We start from the raw sequence: 18,628 nt of genomic DNA, 5'->3' as shown, positions 1-18,628 counted from the left end.
ATGGAGAGACACAGGGCATTCTTGCCAGGTGCTCTGACAGTATGGGATTGCTAATTCCACAGCAGAGTGATCTGAAATCCTATCAAACCAGGATTCCCATGATTTCTAACTGTCCACACAGCACAAATCCTTTGAATGAAAGGCAGGTTGACAGAACTTACAGTGCTGCTTCAGGGTGTGCAAAAGGGTGCTGGAAGTTTTGTGGGATAGTTCAGTGCAACACCTCAGACATTTCAGAACTACCTGCAGAGACTATCTGGAGAGAACAAACATCCTCACTCTGCTTACAAAGAAAGAATTTGCAAGTCAGTGCCTACTCATATGCTCCAAGGAGTATGCCAGACTTTTTCCAGCTAAAGAGTCCAGGCTGAAGGCACAGGATGGACAGTGGCTGTAGGAAAACACCTATTCTTGGAGCTTTTAAGAGCTTGCATGCCTTACTCAAAATGGAGCTAGGATAGTCAGAAACCAGCAAAACTATTTGGGTGGAGAAGACAAAAGCCATTTCTGCACATTCCAAAGCAAGAAAGGGAAGAGTGAACACAAGCCCTGCTCTTTAGCTAGGTCACTTCCTAAGCAGCCCTGGAGAGGGGTCAGAGTTAACAAAGGGTCCTGGGACATAACCAGTTTCCTCTGCAACAGCTGCCACTGTATGTACCACAGCCCACTCCCTCCTTTGTGGAAATGGTACAAGTGCAAAGAAAGGTCTGCCTTTCCTCTCTTTAAAGAAGACAACAGATGGGAAAGAACACTAAGTGAAAATAGGGTCAATGGAGAAAAATAAAAAGTAAAACCAAAGTGCTTACAAACAGCTTTGCTACAACCAAACATTGCAGCTGAGCCATGCCATGCGCTGTATGACAAGCACAAATTCTACCCTAAAACTTGGCCTCAGGAACCAAGGCCTCAGAAACCTCAAGTTTTCTCATCTGCTGGACAAAATTCAAGAGCCTTCCATGACTCAGCTGTCTCCACTGCATTCACAGCAAGAGAGTGCATCTGCCCTCAAACTATCCAGACTGCAATGATTCCACCAACATCTAAGAGTTCCAATGACTTAAAGAGCCCTACATCAAGTCCATGGCTAGTGACCTGGGCACAAAACCTCCTCCTAATCTCAACTGCAGCAAGGCTCAGCAGCCAGCAGTTTGCAGAGTCACAGCCTAGAACAACCAGCTTCCATAAAGTCAGTCAAAGGGACCGTTTTAACAGGTTTAGTGTTATGACACATGTATGGAAAGGGGACCACTCCTTCAGGCTTAGTCAAGAAAATCTTCAGCCTAGATGAAGATTCAGCCTGAATTCAGACAACACAATGTCTGGTTTCCTTCTGCCACAGCTCTCACCTAGCTGGCTCCTTATGGCAGACAACAGGTTAATTGGAGTGCTCCCAGGCTGTGTAGAAGCTTGTCTGGGATACATTTCCCATGTTACTTGGCCCAGTCTCTTGGCTGGGAGAATGCTCTGTGCTTTATCAAGCCAATCAGCTCTGCAGGCCCTGGAGGCACAATGCTGGCTTCCCACAGAGGGTTATCTGTATGCAAAACTCAAGAGGGCAGGTGCCTGCTGGAACAATACAGGTGCTGGTCAGGATGGTACCTGCTAAAGCAGTGAACTGGCTGTAACTGGCTCCTAAATGCTGATTTTACCCTTACAGATACTTGGGCTATGGCAGTTGCAAACATTATGCCAAGTATTTTTAGAGCACAGACAGCCCCACTCATCACCCTGCAGCAGATCCTCCCTGTTAGCCACCATCACCAAGTATCCCTCCTATGTGTCAGCCTGAAGTTACACCAGCTCTTCTCACAGCACAGGGATCATTCAACCAAGCCCAGAGACAGGGCATCACTTCTGTTTGCCCCCAAAACTCAACACTTCACCATGCTCTGAGGACATGGGGTTCCCTGGTCTCTACCTCCAGCTGGAAAGGTGTTCCAAGCTCTCACTGTTGGATCAGTACAAGGACAAAGTGCCTACAAATGCCAAGAAACGCAAAAGTGTCAGGGGAGTGACAAAAGTGGAGTACCCACAAAGTGCCTTAGCAGAGTCTCTCACAGGGAGATAACAGCAACAGCTAACAGGGAAAGAGATCTCCCTTCTCTGAGGTGCTCTGCAAATGTATTAAATATTTATAATCCTAAATAGTAACTGGACTTGAACTGCTTTGAACTTCTTATCTGCTGGGCTGCTCTCAGGAGTCAGCTGCTGTCAAAACCATCACAGCAGGAACACTTCCCCATAAAAGGATAGAAATTAGGAGCAAATGAAGCCAAAGTGGAAAAACATGGGCAACTGGGAGCACCTGCAAAGAGAGGTGTACTTCCAAAATATTGGCTTTTTTAATACTGCTTTTCAGAAAAGCCACCTTCCAGAGCAGCTCTTGCATAACTGCAAACTTCACTGTCTCCTCTCAGCCTTGACAGTGACCTCCTTCTCACACAAATAAGGCAACAAGGAACAAGGGAGGAGGACGAAAAGGGAAACATACATGAGGGTAGGGAAAAGATGCTGCACAGATCTCTGCACAGGACACAGTGGAACCAGCTGGTTCTTTTTTCCAACCGTTAAAAAAAAAACAAAACAAAACAAAACTAAACCAAATAGCAGAACATACAGTGTCAAGACAACATCTGATGGAAGGAGATCACTGGAGCACAGGGAAAGGAAGAAACCTGGATCAAGAGTGGTCAAACCAAGTGCCTGAGACCAATCAACAGCTCTTGGGCTCAGGCATCTCCTCTAGTTCTCTGGCTGGCAAGATGTTCTCCAGCATCTCAGGCTTGATATGCATGTGAGAAGCCAAACGGCAAGTCTTGGGCCTTGCGGGGTCCAAGCAGAATGCGAGCGCGTGTGCAGGCCTGGAGCAGGGAGGCAGCCACACCAGAGTGGGGCAGAGCATCAAATGGTCCGATAGTGCTGTCTCAGTCTTGCCTGCAGAAACTCATGGGTCAGGTTGTGACGAGTGATTATCCCAACAATCTTAAAGAGAAAGAGGAAAAAAGGTACTAGGGTCATAGATGTGCTACTAACAGATGCGTGTGGTAGAGCTGCCGTTCTCACCAATACCCCAAAAAGGGAACCTGTAAGCAGCTCTTGACCATTGCTGAGTTAGAGTGGGTTCAAGTTCAAATCTCAGCAGAACAACACCCCTTCCTCATCGACATGCAAGACTCTGCTTAACTGCTGCCATCATGTCTGGACACAGCAGAGTCAGCCCTGCCTAGGAAGGGAAATCCTGTCCACATTGGACAGCACAGGGATGCAACTTGGTCCTCTGGAAAGTGAAAACTGTAACTGCAAGTAACAAAGCTGCCTCTTCATTAGAGACATTCCTGCTGTGCCAACGACACAACTGCAGATAGCTCATATCAGATAGATTTTAGGAAGCTCTGAAGACCAAAACACAGAAATGGTAAAGACTAGCTCAGTAGTGACTGCACACCGACTGTCACTAACTGGCAGGTCACAAATGGGACCCACTCCCAGTCTGCTGGGGAAACAGTCAACCCCACACATGACGGCTGATAGAACACCTCAGTTATTCTACAGATTGAGTTTAGAACTAGGCTGCTCTCCAGAGCTGCAAGAGCATTGCATCTTGTACTAAAGATGGAATGAGACAACAACTCTTGTTTTCAACTAACAGGAACCCCAAGGGGCAGGAAAAGCACTGCTGTCTCTCAGGAACAGACCAGCCCAGGCTTAAGGGAAACAGGTTCACTTTATGTTCATAGGAACTTACTGACACCTACTGACTCTTCCTGAGCACTGTGGGTGGCAGGGACAAGCACAGCAAATCAAGCACAAACCATTGAAAGACTCCTTTGTTTTGCTGCTTCTATGAGTAGGAACAGAATGCAAGTTCCCTTCCAGCAGAAAAACCTCCTGCTCCAACACCCCAACAGGAAATTCTGTTCTTGGCCTTGAATAAAGCTGTCAAAATGGATGCCAAATTAGTGGCTTCTGATGAGCTCAAGACCTCTCAACAGCCACAAGACAAGAAGAGCTTCCACCTCCTGCCAGCTGGAGACAGGAGAGTGACCACATGTCCTGCCCCTCCTGGGCAAAGCAGAAAGCAGGCTTGCACATGAAAGCTGGTAACAGTCACAGCAACCATCAATGCTTCAGGGCCTGAAGAAGATCACATTCTGATCTCTTTAAAGCATTTCTGTTTGGCATTAAAACAGATCTTAAGTTTTCCCAAAGGTGGAAAACACTGCAAAAACTGCAGTGGATCCTCCTCACGCAGCCAAGACAAAGCAGAGATAAGGACTCACCTCTCCAACTGCGTTCACAACCGGTAAGTGTCTGAGTCCCATTGTCCTGAACAGGTTGAAGACTTGTGACACATGAGTGTTTGGAGAGACAGTAAAGGGTGATGGGTTCATGTATGGGGTGACATCCTAGGAAAGAAAAACAATTACATTAATTACAAGAGGCACTGGGAATCACCAATGAGCAGTACCTACAATCCCTCCTGTGCACTGATCTCTGGACAGGGTTTTGGACAGTGGGCATCATCTTTTTCTCCATGAATATGAAATTACTTCAGGAACCTGATTCCGTCACAGTTTATTTGTACAATGTAATCCATGATCTTAAGAGCCTAAGAGATGCAGAAAGCCTTTAGGCAGCATAAATACAGGTCCATGAAAATACAAATATATATTAAAAAAGCACTTTGGTCTACACAGAAGTCCTATCACAAAAACAATGACAGGTCTGCCACCGAGCTGCCAGCACACAGAATGCCCAACAGGTATCAGCAGTCTGCCTGTGCAATCTCTCTCAGGCAGGAGCCTAACCTAGAAGGAAGTTCAACTAGACAGGAAATGTCTTATCCTGGAAGTGAAGCACCTGCATGCAATGCTACCTCAGAGCAAGTATGAGGGTGGATTCCCACATGCAGACAAGGCTGAGTGACTGTGTGAGTACAGGGTGCTGCTCACTGCATCTAAGAGTGGACTTAAACATGCTCAGGCTTGGGACAATGCTAAAACACATATCAGGAAACACTATGACACTGCATCCCTTACCACTATCATGCGAGGATTCAGCAGGGTGAGGTCCAGGTCATGGATGTCTGGGTAGCGGGGGTAATCCTCCGACATCTCTGCGTGGGACAGGCGAGGCTGACTTGCACTCTGCAGGTGAAACAAATCCCACTGAGCCACTGTCACCATCCCAGATGGGACATGGGCTGCAAGCAGCACAGCACATGGTGTCTCCTAACTGCTGACCTTGATCTCCTTCTCCTCCCGTGCCCACACAGAACTTCTGCAGAACTCCTGGCAGCTCATCTCAGAATGCAGCAAAGCTCAAACCCACAGAGGTGTTTGCTGAGAGCAGCAGGTCTGCTCTCCAGCCTCTCACAGGTCTACACTCAACGTTGGAGGGCAGCAGCGCATCAGCCTTGGAACAGATGGGCCTCAAACACCCACACTGATCTCAGTGACAGAGCTGAGAGCTGACAGTCTTCTGGCAAGACCCTGGCATCCAGCAGTAAAACCACAAAGTATACCCTGCTGGTTGCTCTGTTTGTATTTAGTTCGTATTTAGTATCTGCTCTTTATTCTTCAGTTCTGACAAGACTGCACCTTTATACAACAAGTAAGTCTATTGGCTTATTCTTCAAACAGTAGTTGTTTTCTTTTCTTGGGCATACTTCAACAGAAATTAATTTCCCTTTATTTCAGTGCTGCAAGGGAGAATTCACATGACCTGCCCACAGCTTTTAAAACACAGATGCATGCCCTAAAGTGCAAAAACGGCTCAATTTTTTTTTTGCAGCCCATAAATATCATTCCCAACCTTCTCAGCCAAGATGGCAGGGATGTCTGGTGCAATTTCTGATTAGAAAGACTCACTGACTGGCTCTCAGAGTAACAAACACCCCTGACAAGGAGGGTGACCAACTGCGAGCGCAAGATCAAGCCATGGAAGGTCAAAGGTCTGAAGCGTTCCTCCATGGTCCACTCTTCACTGGGAGACTGGTCAGGGTACAGGTTGGGGTAGGGAGTGTACCTGTGAGAGATTTAACATGTTCTGAGTTTCATGGACTTAAGGAGAGACACATACACCTGCCTCCAAAACAACAGCTGCTGGGAGAGATAAGCTTTACAGAGCCCTCAAGATTTTGTAGGCAAGGAGGCATCAAGTTTCTGCAGACATTTTGCTAGCTATTCCATCCTCTCCAGGAAATATTTCTGGATAGGTGTTTGAAGGAAATTTAAGTTAAAAGGTTGAATACCATCAAGCCTAAGACCTGGTCACAACTGTGAGTCCCAACACTGGCTGATGAGACCTGGCAGGGCACTTCTAAAATTTAGATGGTAGCACTGTTTCCTCTGATCCACGGAATGACAAGGATTGTATGAAGCACCACATCTCAACATATGGAAATGGAACATTTCCACACATTTGTGCCTACCAGGACCTCACCTTCTCTCTAGCATCTGTTGCAGCAGATCCTCCTTTTCTGGTGGCTCCTCAGTTGCTATGTGCTCATCACACATATTACGCAGCTCACTGGAAGGGTAGGACTTCATGGACTGACTGCGCTTGCGCTGCTCGCCGGCTCGGGTGAGGATGCTGGACTTCTGTGTACAACAAGCAACTTGCAGATACTCACTCAGCAGCTCAAGAGTTACCCAGAGAAGACTATGGCCTATCTGATCACAGCTTTATGTCACCAGATAAGGTGTTCCTTAGTGATGCTGCAGTACCTGTAATAGCCAAGAGGACTGTACTGTCCCTGGACAGAGCCTGGAGCTTAGGAACTGGGGCACCCTTCCTTGCTAGAGCACACGTGTGCCACGAGCATATTCATGATGCATTCTGACCTTAAATTTAGTTTCTCAAGAAACTAAAGCATCTGCCCCACTACCCCTCCTACAAAGGAGAGAAGCATTTAGGCACCATCTGATCTCAAAGGTGAGTTCAGTCCTTGGGTGGCAAATCCAAGCTTCTTCCATGTCTTAGTCCTCTTAACTGTTCCCTCTAGGAATGCAGCCCACTCTTCTGCCTTTACCCTGACCCAGAGAACAGAATGAAATTGAGTCCTTGAAAACTTTGTGTTGCAGTAGGAGCTTATCTGTGACCTGAATTCTGCACTGACAAAAGCCTAGATAATAAAAGAAAGAGCCTTCTACCTACAAAACAAAGCTCTTTTCTCTTCAGCTTCTCAAATGAGCAACTTTTTACCTTGAATTTGATGTTGTTACTGATCAGTTGGTTTCCCTTCATGAACTCCCTCTCATTGCCCCGGTTCTCAGTCACCACAGGGAAGGCATGATGGACAGTTGTGCGCAGGATGCTAACAAGGGACTGGATCCTGGTGTGTGGGTAGACATACGTCAAGTTGGGTTCCATGATGTCACTGGCTCTTAGTCTGAGGAAACAGAAAGCCAAGATTGCTACATCACAGCAGGGAGAAAAGGCTGGTGATGGACAAACAAGGGAACAAACCAGTCCCAAACCAAGATCCTGAAGAAGTCTGCTGCAGTTTAATTCTGCCAGCAACTGGTACCTATGTGCTCACCTTCACCATGCTATTAGCAGTGCTGGCACAGTTGATTTCATTTTTAACAGAACATTGCAGCAATGCATGATAAACAAGGAAAAAGCTTCCATCTCTTCACACAGAAAACGTGTGAAGAACACTACTGAGAAGAGATGAGAGGCAGGAAAACTAAATTCTTCAAGAAGCAAAGTCAAGTGGAAGGCTTTCACAGAGTTCTTGCCAAACCTCACAAATGAATCTCCACCCACCCACCCCTCCTCAGAAAGGGCTCCAGCATCTCTCTACTGCCACAGGCCTGATGTATACACCCAACTCCTTTCAGAGCAGTCCTCCTCACAGTTGCTCCTCTCGTAGCAGCCAGATTCTTTGGAGATGATGCATCATCCCCCTGCATTACAGTACTCCTTTCTGAAGAAGGACCCTACCACAAATTCCAACCCACAACCCTGCCAAGAGGAGCAGCCTTACTTATCCATTTCCACCTCTGTTTCCCACTCCAGGAGAGGCACTCCTCGTAAGTTCACATGGATGTCATAGATGCCTTTGTTGAAAAAGTCTCCTGTCCATTTGGCTACCTGCAGAGCAAATAGAAAGAATATTGATCCAAGTACAAGGCTCCTTGACTTATTAGAGACCTGGATGGAAGACAGATTCAGAACCAGCTCACATTCAAGGAGTCTGCAAAAAGCTCAAGCTACAACTCTGCACTCACCATGAGGGTGATCATTATTGGGAGCCCATAGGTGATCTCATTGGTGGATTCAATGAGGATGACAGTCAGGCTAATTGTCATGCGGACTACTCCTCCCAGGAATGCTGCTGCCCCGATCAGTGCAAAAGTTCCCGAGTAGATGTGATCCAGGCCAATGTAGCTAGAGGGAAACAGAGAGCCTGGAGATGAGAACCTGCCAGAGCCCACCTCTCCCACACATACACACCCTCAAGGCACCTTTTGAGGAGGTTGGCGACCAGGCGTCCGAAGGCAGCCCCACAAAGCAGTGATGGCACAAAAAGCCCACTGGGGACAGAGATCCCATATGTCCAGCAGGAGAGTAAGAAATAGAGAAGGAAGAACAAGGACAGTGTGACTGGGCTGAAAGTACCTGCAACACAAGAAGAATCAAGACTGACTAAAGGAGCACAAATCTGTTGGACAAAGACAGCAGTCTTGCACCATCCACCCCTCAGCTCACAGCAGGCTCATCTCACAAACAGCTACTGAGTCTCTGAGTCCAAACACACACAAAGACAATGAGTAAGTGAAAAAGAGAGGAAAAGCATGGGAGGTTTTGAGCTGCTATCCTAGCAATCTCCCAGAGCCATGAAGGCCTGAAGATGTTACTTGCCCTGTGATTTTTATGACAAGGCAAGCAAGATGGAGATCTGAAGCATGAGCATGGGATGAGACACAGTCTCCTGGCTACTCACCATCTTGGTGGAAGAGCTGCAAGATGGCTGACTCCTGAGGGTTGAAGAAGAGTGTGGCCATGTCATTGTAGGTTTCATTTGGACAGAAAAAAGTTTTGATGCTTGAATTCACATCCTGTGACATATCCTAATGCAGGACACACAAGACACAAACAGTTAAAATCCACTCTCTCCTATGTTAGCCTTTGAGCAGAATGGGAGCAGCCTTTCTATAGGGCTGCCAGCCTACACTTTGGGAAGTTCAGACTAAACATCAACAGCAGACATGGGGCCTGCAGCCTCAGTGGGCTCCCTAGTTCACAGTCCGAGTTGTTTTGTGAAAGGACAAAAGCACAAAGGGTAGCTTTCATTATCAGTCTAACCTCCTGCAACTGGACACAGGCTTTCACTGAAGTTCTGTTAGGTACAGAATCTGTGAAAAGCTCATTATGTGCCTGTGCTTCTCTGGAGGGTGAACGTGATGGGAACATATAATTGCAACAAAAGATCCCTCACCTGCAGGTCCAGAGTGTCATTGCCACTATGGCTAGTGGAAGACATCTGCCGACATTCCCCCAGAACCATGGAGGCTACAAAGACCACAACTGTGGTAGTCAAGGACACCAGCAGGCTCTCCAAGACTCTGCAAGCACACAACAGAAATCATACACTGAAGCCCTGTAACCCAGACCCAGCCCTACACAGGACTTTGATAAAGCTGCAAGAAGCATCAGTCACTAGATCTCAACATCAGATGCAGGGAACTCTGCAGGTCAAGCTGAAGTACGAGTTGGTTGCTAGGAATTGTGCTAACTCGCTTTTTTAATTGCCTGCCCCATAAAGGAGCTATTTTCTGCCTAGAGAACACCCAGCAGTCACATACAAGAAGCCACAGGGAAGGGTTTAGTGATGAGGCTGTTCACATGGAAACGATGTCCTGTAGGTCCTTACAGGGTAAAAGGCTGGAGAGGACTAGACAGACTGATACAGTCTCTCATAATCTCTTCTCTAACCACTAAAATACACTTCATTTTTTTGCCCCAAACCCAGGCTTCCTATTTAGGAATTGTCCAGAGCAAACCAACAGCTATTTTCCAGAAGTATCCCCTCTCTAAATAGCACAGATATTAGCTCAGTTGTGAATTTAATTAACCAAGATAATAAAAAAAAAAAAAAGTGGAATGAAGTATTCCTTCGACATCTGTTTGGACAAGATAAAAAAAGTACTGCATGGAGACAAAGCTCCCTGCGGATCTCTTGCAGCTCTCCCCATACCACCAGAGAAAACAGAAAACCAAAAGGCACAGAGACTGTGACATCTGGTTTCTGGTGTGGAATTCTAAACATGGAAGCTTTGTTTTATGATTTTAAAAAGAACAGGTCTGGGATTTCCTCCAGACCCACTCACTGGGTCTTCTAGATGGATGCTTTTGTTTTGGGACACAGATCAGAGATCCCTGCACAAATACCTGACCAGCTTTGGCTTGGGATGCACATTCCGCATGCGGTATTTCGCAAGTCTCTTGTTCAGGCAGTTGAAGGTGGCTCCAAGAAGGCCTCCCACAATCCCCATCAGAATGAAGAAGCCCAAGTCCACAGCTGTCCAGAGGTGGCATTTCTTATCAGACTCAGAGCACTACACACAGAGGCAAAAAAATGAGTGTTACAGTAATTGCTGCCACTTCCTACCAACAGGTCTGTCTCCACAGCAGGAGACTTTCAGCAGCTCTGACCAAAGGGCAACAATTCTGTCTTAGTCTACTGGTGCATTGCAGCTAAATATCAACTGCCCTTCACTGAAATACAAGCATGTACAGAAAATAAAACTAAGAAAGAAACATTGAACTGACAGGAGATTGAAGGGGAAAAATATCAGCTCTAAATCTTACCTTGAATTCCCCAAAGTTCAGCAGCCCAGGGAGCTGGAAAGAACCCCAACTTCCAAACTGAATCCCAGAGCGGAAAAAATTCAAAGTGAAGGTGGCAGCCATTGAACAGAAAAGCTGAGGAAGTAACAAAAAAAAAAAACAGAAGTAAAGACTCCCAAATTGAGATTGGCAGAGTCAGCTCTTCTTGAGATTTATGTCAGGATACAAAAACTTCAGAGCCTTCTCAGGCTTTAGGAAAATAATCTACTGAGGTTTAACACCCACTCTCTGCTGCAAATGAGAGCAATCCCAAAATGGACTTCTGGAATTAGCTAATTTGGGTTTTCTACACAAGAAGTTGGAATTTCACCTAGTAATTCTTGCAGCAAAAGTTCTTTTTTTTTTTTTTTGTGTGTGGGTTGAATATGCCAACTTGCAGTTGCAAATCAATCACATGGCACTAACACAGCTTGTTTAGAGTTGGAATTGAGGCCTTCATTGGCTCAGAAAGTGTTGCTGTCTTGGCAAATCCCCTGGCTCCTTTTATTGTTGCTGAGAAAAAGCAGATTAACTGAATCCCATCAACAGGATATTTGCCATGAGAAATGCCAGAAGCATGATGAAATCAAATAAATTTTTAATATCCTTTCACCTTCAGGAAAGCACTACAGGGAGATAAATGGACAACCAGAAGGCACAGGGCACTGCTGCAATACAGCTTCCCAAGGCAGAGAAAAGCAGAAAAAAATCTAGCACCTGGCTTTACTCTGTCTGCTCCCAAAGCATCAGACTGCAGAGAGCCCAGCCACAAAAGCCCTTCTTCCAGTTAACACCAAATCTGCTGCCTACATAATTCCAGACAGTACCAGACTGCTCTCTGCTCTTGATCTGCAGTAATTCTACAGCACTGATAGAGCAGGCAAACTCTCTCCTGCCAGGAGAGTCAGGAGGAGTCAGGATAACCCGAATGCCCTCATGGACAAGCCTTCCCAAAGGTCCAGCCCAAGAAAGAGTCACACAGAAAGAACCAGAGTCATTACTCACCACTTTCCATGTAAGTCCCTGGTTCCAGAAAGAGGAACCTTCTTCCAAGCTGAAAAGAGTGCCTCCAATAGGGGCTCCAAAGGCAGCTGCAACCCCTGCAGCAGCTCCAGCAGACACAAAATCCCTTTTGTCCCTGAAGGGAAGAGGAAAACAATCTCAGTTTAGGAAAGCAGAGCTCTGGATGTGCTCAGGTTCTGCAAAGAGACCATTCCCATTTATGGATATATCCCAGGGATACAAGAGTGACAGCTGGGAGAAGTGCTGGCCACAGCAAACAGCACTATTTATGCATAAGTCATGGCAGCATCATGGCACCAACACATAGTGAAACTCTGGCACTCCACAGCTGCCCAGTGTATGAGGAAGCATCCTAACCATGGGACACCAGCATCACCTGAAAGAACTTCAGGGAGGGTAGGGCAAGATTTTGTTCATATTCAGGCAAACCAGCCTTCTCTATAGCATATCTTGGCCATAAGGAGTGAGTAAATGAGCTGGTTCCTAACAACGAAGCCATTTAAGCGTTCAGATTAAAGGCTTCAAATGGGTAGAGATTTGCTGAGTAGTGCAACAGAACATCAATGAGCATGGAGACCAGAGCAGCATGGAAGAGTCAAGTCATTGTGTTGTCTTGATGCAGACTGAAACTGCAGGACACTAGAGAGAAACTGGACAAACACCTGACTGATCCATCCCGGCTCACCACCCTTCTCCCAGGCAAGTCTGCTCACTCCTCCTCCTCCTCCTCTCCCTTCCTCCACAGCCTGGCTACAGTACCTGTCACTGCGGAAATAGGGAAAGTTAAACTGGATCTTCCTCAAAGAGATGCTCTGGAACTACAAACAAAGGAAAGATTTAGAAACATAGGAGATAGAAATTGACTCCTCACAGCATTCTTACAAAGCAGTGGTGTGACCAGGACAACCACCCAGGCCAGCACTAACCTGTGGCAAACCTGCACCCACAACAGCACCACTGTGAATCATTGGACCCTCCTTCCCGACAAAAAGACCTGGAAAAATAGGATTCATGGTGCAACACATTCCTGACAATGCTACTTACTCCCCAGGAGAGATCAGCTCATCACTCCCACACCATGCCAGTCCCCTCTGCCAAGCCTCAAGGTGAGGGAAGGTACTGAACCCCTTGGCCTCCTAAAATGTTTGTGAAGATTTGCACAGACTTTGCACTCTGAAAGTGTGGAATCATTCAAAAAGAGCTGTTACAAGGACTCTGAACTTTCCAAGTCATTTTGCCCTGCTGCTCAGAACATAACCTCCTCCAGGCTGCTCCAAACACCTTCTTCTGGAGAATTCTCAGGTCTTCCTCTTGTACTGACATACAAAAAGTGTCTTCTGATTAACCCACCTAAGAAAGTACCTGTTCCCCCAAGAATCCTGACCCTTCTGTCTTTTTTCCACTCTACATATGTACTCAGGACTCATGACTCTGCTCCAGCCCATCAAAATCATTTTGCTAGAAAAGTGGGAGAAGCCTCTTGTGCCCTATGTAGAGCAGGGGCAGCATTTTTCCCCCTGCAGCAATACACTGCAGCCCTTCTTACCTCCTGCCACGCTGAAGAGCACTCCCATAGCTTTGCACACCACCGTCCGGAGGCGCACAACCCCTGGAACCTTCACCCCATTGAGGTAGCACTTAATTTCAGGAATTCCTGATCCTGCTGCTACAGGCTACAGAAAAGAAACATGAATGCTGTATTACATTCATTTCATGGCTGACCAACAATCTCTCATCAGAGAGCTCAGCAAGGGACAAAGAGATCCTGCTTAGCTAAACCAATCAACACTGTGAAGATAGTTTGATGTCTTGGAAGAGAAAGTGCTTCCTGCAAGGACACTTCACACTTAGGACCTGTGCTCTGTAAAGTGCAGCAGTGGGCCCAAGTCTTACCTGGATCAGGACCAGAAGACTGGCCAGAAAAACAAAGGTCAGGTTGAAGCCCAGCAGCTCCAGCAAGGACAACGCAAGACAACCTTTCTCAGTGCATTCTTCCACCGCTGCAGGGATGGTCAAGGAAAACAACAGCACTGCCCCCATCAATTCACAATCATTTGGTACTGTCTGGGGTCCCACCTGCACCAGAAGGCAAATCTTTGCTTCCCACCCCAGCCAGGGCAGCTAACAACCCATCAGGAAGCCAGCCTTCCTTTTCAGAACTCAAAGCTCAGCTCCAAGGAAAGGAAACCATACATTCTTTCAGAGATTAGCCTTTGCCTACACACATGATCCCAGAAACATTTTTTGGTTTCAAGGGCTGAATTGCATAGGCAAAACTCGATTAATCAATAACAATTGATGGCAGAAGTCTGAGACTCAGCTGTTTTGAGCAAAACATGGCAAAAGAAAGGGAAAGGTCACTTGAGTCGAACAGGAACACCTGCAGCAGGTAAAAGATACAGCTTTGCACCACCCGGAACTTGAGCTGAGTAAAGAGCCGTACAAAGAAATCCACAAAGAGGCCCACCTGTAAAGAAGAAGAGATCTGCCATCAGGAATCGCTGCATAGAAGCAATTAAGACCATCCTGTAACAGTCCTATCAGAAGCATACACACAGAGGAGGACAGAAAATGAAGAAGTTTTGCAAAAAGCAGTGTTCAAAGTAACTTCGGAATTTCAGATTTATTGCCTGCCTTGTTCCCCTGAGGACAAATCCACCTGACAATTAATCCTGAAGAGATGCATTTCAGAGGACTAACCTGGTAGCATCTTTAATACCCCCAACATACTTCTGGGTACAGAAGAAAGCCAGTGTTTAACTGAGACAGGCAACAGAGCTCATTTTTGAACACTCCAGAAAGCACATGCAATGAGACTAGTACTGCCAAGCGTTTAAAAAAAAAAATAGAGTTCAGCTGTAAATTGGCATTTTTTTTATTAAGTGCTCCCTTTGGACAAGTTCTCCTGTATGCAGAATTAAAGGATTTGCCAGAATACTTAGCAAAGAAAGCACAGCAAGTTCTAGAAACAAAAAAGGCTTCTCAGAAAATAATCTATCAACAACATGCTGTAATTCCCAAGTGACAACCCAGCTACTAATCTCTCCATTTCATGAAAGAGAATGTTTCCTCCTCATCATTCCTTGGCTACTGACTTCTAAATTACTTGGTCTTCTGAACTTTCCTCATCCTCCAAAGAGCATAACTCTTACCAGTCCTGTGCAGACTCCAATAACAAAAACCATCACCCACTTCACTGCTTCGTATCTCTGGGCTTTCTGTTTAGGAAGAAGATTAATAAAAAAACCCAAGTCAAAGCAACGTAGAGCAGTGGATCAGAAGAAGGTGGTTTAGGGCTCTGCAGCTCAGTTACAACTAGAGTGAGAAATCAACAAATTATGGTCACAACAGCAACCTGAAAATAGGGAAAAATAGGAACTGAAATGATGAACATCTGCTCACTTTAAACCTGAGGAACAGAACAGATGCTGGGAGCTATAATCTCCACAAGTTTTCATTCTATTCAGAGAGAAACCAAGAAAGCATGCAGAATCCCTTTTATAAAGAAAAGCAAACAAACAAAAAAAAACCAACAAAAACAAAAAACCTCCTGCAGTGGAATGTACCTAGAATCATAGGATGGGTTAGAAGGGGCCTTTAAAGATCACCTAGTCTAAATCCTTTTGCAGTGAGTAGTGACATCTGTCAGTAGATCGAGTTGCTCAAAGCCCTATCCAGCCTGACCTCAAACACTTCCAATAATGGCATATACACACCCTCCTTGTGCAAATTTTTCTGAGCTGTTTCCACAGGTTTAACTCTCAAGCTAATGAAAAAGAACAAGGCCTTACCTTGTTGTCCACACTCTCCAAAACTTCCAAGTATGGGTCATTGATACAGCGATCATAATCCAAGCTCTGGAAGAATGCCAAAAGGTCAATTTAAGAGAACCAGCCATAACAAATTGCACAAAACACTACAGAGAGAAGATCCTGTTAAAGATTACAAAGGTCATTACTAACTCCCCAGTAGGTTTTGCAAACAGTAATAGAAAAAAAAACCTCCTGGAAACAACTTTATTTAACTATTTCCAGTACAGTCAGACCCTGAGAATCAGGAAGTGAAAGAAAAGAGCAATTTCACTGCCTAAGGTGAGGAAATGAAACAGGAACACAATTAATACAACTTCAAATTTAAAGTCACATTGTACAGATTTAGACTTCACTTCCATAAGTGTCTCCAGTTTGACAGTGCAGAGGATTTAACCTTAGATCTTTGTATTTGACCTCTCACTACAGCAGAAGCACTAGATATTATACAGATTATATAGATAGGAATTGCTCTCCAGATGAACAGCATCAATTCTGAAGCTTATCACAGCAATATAGAGTTCCCCCAGTCATCCTCACCAAGTGCTAACAGCTTCTATCTACATTAGCTTCATTTTCTCAAGCCAAGCAGGAAGAGCCTGAGCTAGTGGCACCCATGCTGACAGAAGCAGCTCTAAATAGCTCTGGGCTACCATACAGACATGGAAAAAGCAAAAATCTCCTGTATGGAGCAGGATCTGACAGATGGAAAATTTGCTGTAAGCCAGCATTGCATTAGATGCAGCAGTAAGGCAACAGTGATCAAGAAGTTACAGATGCATGCTACAGTCATGAGGAAGCAGGACCACTACAGCCTATAAATCTCACATTTAAAAAGTAGAAAAATGCAGCAGACTCTGAAAATTAATTTTCTCAGCAAGAGGCTGACTGAAACAATAAATGTTCAAGCTCTGCTCACGGGGCTTTAACACAGAAATGCATAAAAATGAGGAGCAGCTCTTTGCAAGTGCCGCTCTTGGTACTTTTGTGGGTGCCAATGCAATCTAACTAGTCATGCATTTTAAGCACTTGCTTCATTACAAACCCAAACGGATCAAAACCTGCCTGCAGTTCCTCTTCACAATAATTTCATAAGCTGCTATCAGTTACTTTCCTACCTCATAGTCTTTGCGTGGAAGGATCTCATCCTCTTCCTCCTGAGTTTCTCCTAGGATTGTCTGCAAAACAAACATGGGAAAGGAAAATTGTCTAAGGAATGAATGTATGTACAGGTGCTTAAGAATGTTGGCAGCAAAGCCAAAATTAGGACAAGCCTGTGCCACTACTGTTGAATAAAGTCAGAGTATGGATCACCAAACTACTACTTTGAGGCATAAGACCTAAGACCTTCTCTTAAAGCTTGCTTCTCAGCAAGAATACAGTGAATTACTCCCGTATGGGAGCACTCCACAGCATAGCAGAGCACTAAACTCACACTCCAGCTTCTTTCATACTTCAACATGTTACTGAGAAGCACAGGATAAGAAACACGGGCACACTCCCCTAGCCGAGATGGCTGGAGAGAGCCCCTGCCAGAGCCAGTCCCCCCTGACGGCTCAAGGGGTGCTGCACCCGGCAGGAGCAGCAGCGCAGGCTGAGGCACTGGCCGCGGGGGCTGGAACAGGAGGCCCAGACAAAGCAAACGTTGACTGGGGTACCGGGACAGGGCGGACCGTACTGAGCACAACGCGGGGCAAAGGAGAAAGCCGGGCGAGGCACGGGGCCGACCAGTGGCTGAGGTACTGGGCCATGAGATGCTGAGCCAAGGGCTGGCTGAAGCAGCGGGCCCTAAGCCGCCAGCAGCAGGGTTGGAGATACTGGGCCCTGAAGCGCCGGGCCGAGCACGGGCTAAGGGTCCGAAACCGCAGACGGAGGTACCGGGCCCTGAAGCGCAGGGCCCAAGTGCCGGCACCTGGGGCGGAGGCACCAGGCCCAGCACCATAGCAACGCTCAACGCCCACCCTCAGGCGCTCGCCCGAGCCGGCACAGCGGCGGGGCCGTGTCAAAGGCAGCAGGCATCACGGCTGGGGGGCGGTGAGGGACGCGCAGGGCTGCAGTCGTACCAGCTCCTCAGGGGTGCGGCTCTCCCGCTCGCCGCAGCAGCAACAGCAGCAGCACAGCCCGGACCCGCACCCCGCCATCTTCCGCCGCCGCCCCTGCCCGGCCCCACCCGCCGCGCCACACGTAGCTCCACCCCCACGGCGCGAGGCAGAGCCGCCATGTCAGAAACGGGCACGCACCACGTGACCCCCCCCGCCCCGCCCCGGCCTTAAAGCGCCGCGGGCTACGGCCGCCCGCGGAGCGTCTGGCACCGCCGGGAGGTGAGCGGGGCCCCGGGAAGGGGGGGACCGATCTCTGCCCACGTTGCTCGGGGCAGATCCCCGCCGCAGGCCCCGACCGAGTTGCCGACGTGCCGCGGGCCCGAGCTGCCCTCTGGTTCCTTTGGGTCGAGCCGCGCTCCCAGGGGGTTCAGCTGAGGTGAAGGAACGGGCTGCACCTCGATCGCTACCTACCCCAAATACCGATCTTCCGGCAGGAGGGACTCCCCACCCCGTCGCACCGGCCTTTCCGTAGCCGTGCCGCTGCCCCACTGGCAACGCGGTAGATCCAGCCCTGGGCCCCTTTTATGCCCTACAGGACCGCCAGCGTAATGCCCGCCCGGGACACCGAGGCCCTAACAATGCCGCTACCTGATGCTATGGCCTGGGACATCGTGGCCCTGGACAAGCCCCTTACAGTGGGCCATCATCCCGGTGCCATGGTCCGGGAGTCCCTTGCAGGCACTGCACACCCCACGAGAAGTGCACATGTGTGCAGCTGAGTTTAGCTCGGGAGCTAAAACTAATCTTCGGAGGATGCAGATGTTCATCCTGTGTGAGGGTGTGTCAGCTCAGGTCTGGAAGCAGTAAAAATATCCAACAGCAAAAGAAATGGGGACAGCAGTGTCACATAAACAT

At 47.3% G+C, this 18,628-nt stretch overlaps 1 protein-coding gene across 2 annotated transcripts; it reads right to left on the bottom strand.

Moving 5' to 3' along the window:
- Window positions 1-2,901: 2,901 nt before the first annotated feature.
- CLCN6 (chloride voltage-gated channel 6) lies at window positions 2,902-17,812 on the bottom strand. 2 transcript variants are annotated; one of them, XM_054395135.1, is made up of 23 exons: window positions 17,735-17,812; window positions 16,790-16,849; window positions 15,654-15,719; window positions 15,015-15,080; window positions 14,263-14,329; window positions 13,756-13,862; window positions 13,409-13,535; window positions 12,789-12,856; window positions 12,622-12,680; window positions 11,845-11,977; window positions 10,822-10,935; window positions 10,402-10,568; window positions 9,442-9,575; window positions 8,954-9,070; window positions 8,475-8,628; window positions 8,238-8,397; window positions 7,994-8,100; window positions 7,207-7,393; window positions 6,445-6,602; window positions 5,871-6,027; window positions 5,040-5,147; window positions 4,281-4,406; window positions 2,902-2,982 (listed from the first exon to the last, which is right to left on the bottom strand). In XM_054395135.1, the coding sequence occupies exons 1-23, from the start codon at window positions 17,810-17,812 to the stop codon at window positions 2,902-2,904; spliced, it is 2,601 nt and encodes an 866-aa protein (XP_054251110.1). The 2 variants fall into 2 exon arrangements, with proteins under 2 accessions (XP_054251110.1, XP_054251111.1); XM_054395136.1 differs by lacking the exon at window positions 15,654-15,719.
- Window positions 17,813-18,628: the final 816 nt, after the last annotated feature.

This window comes from Indicator indicator, chromosome 32 (genome assembly GCF_027791375.1).
Source record: "Indicator indicator isolate 239-I01 chromosome 32, UM_Iind_1.1, whole genome shotgun sequence".
In the NCBI taxonomy this organism is placed as follows: Eukaryota; Metazoa; Chordata; class Aves; order Piciformes; family Indicatoridae; genus Indicator; species Indicator indicator.
This window is presented reverse-complemented; position numbering and strand designations above follow the sequence as displayed.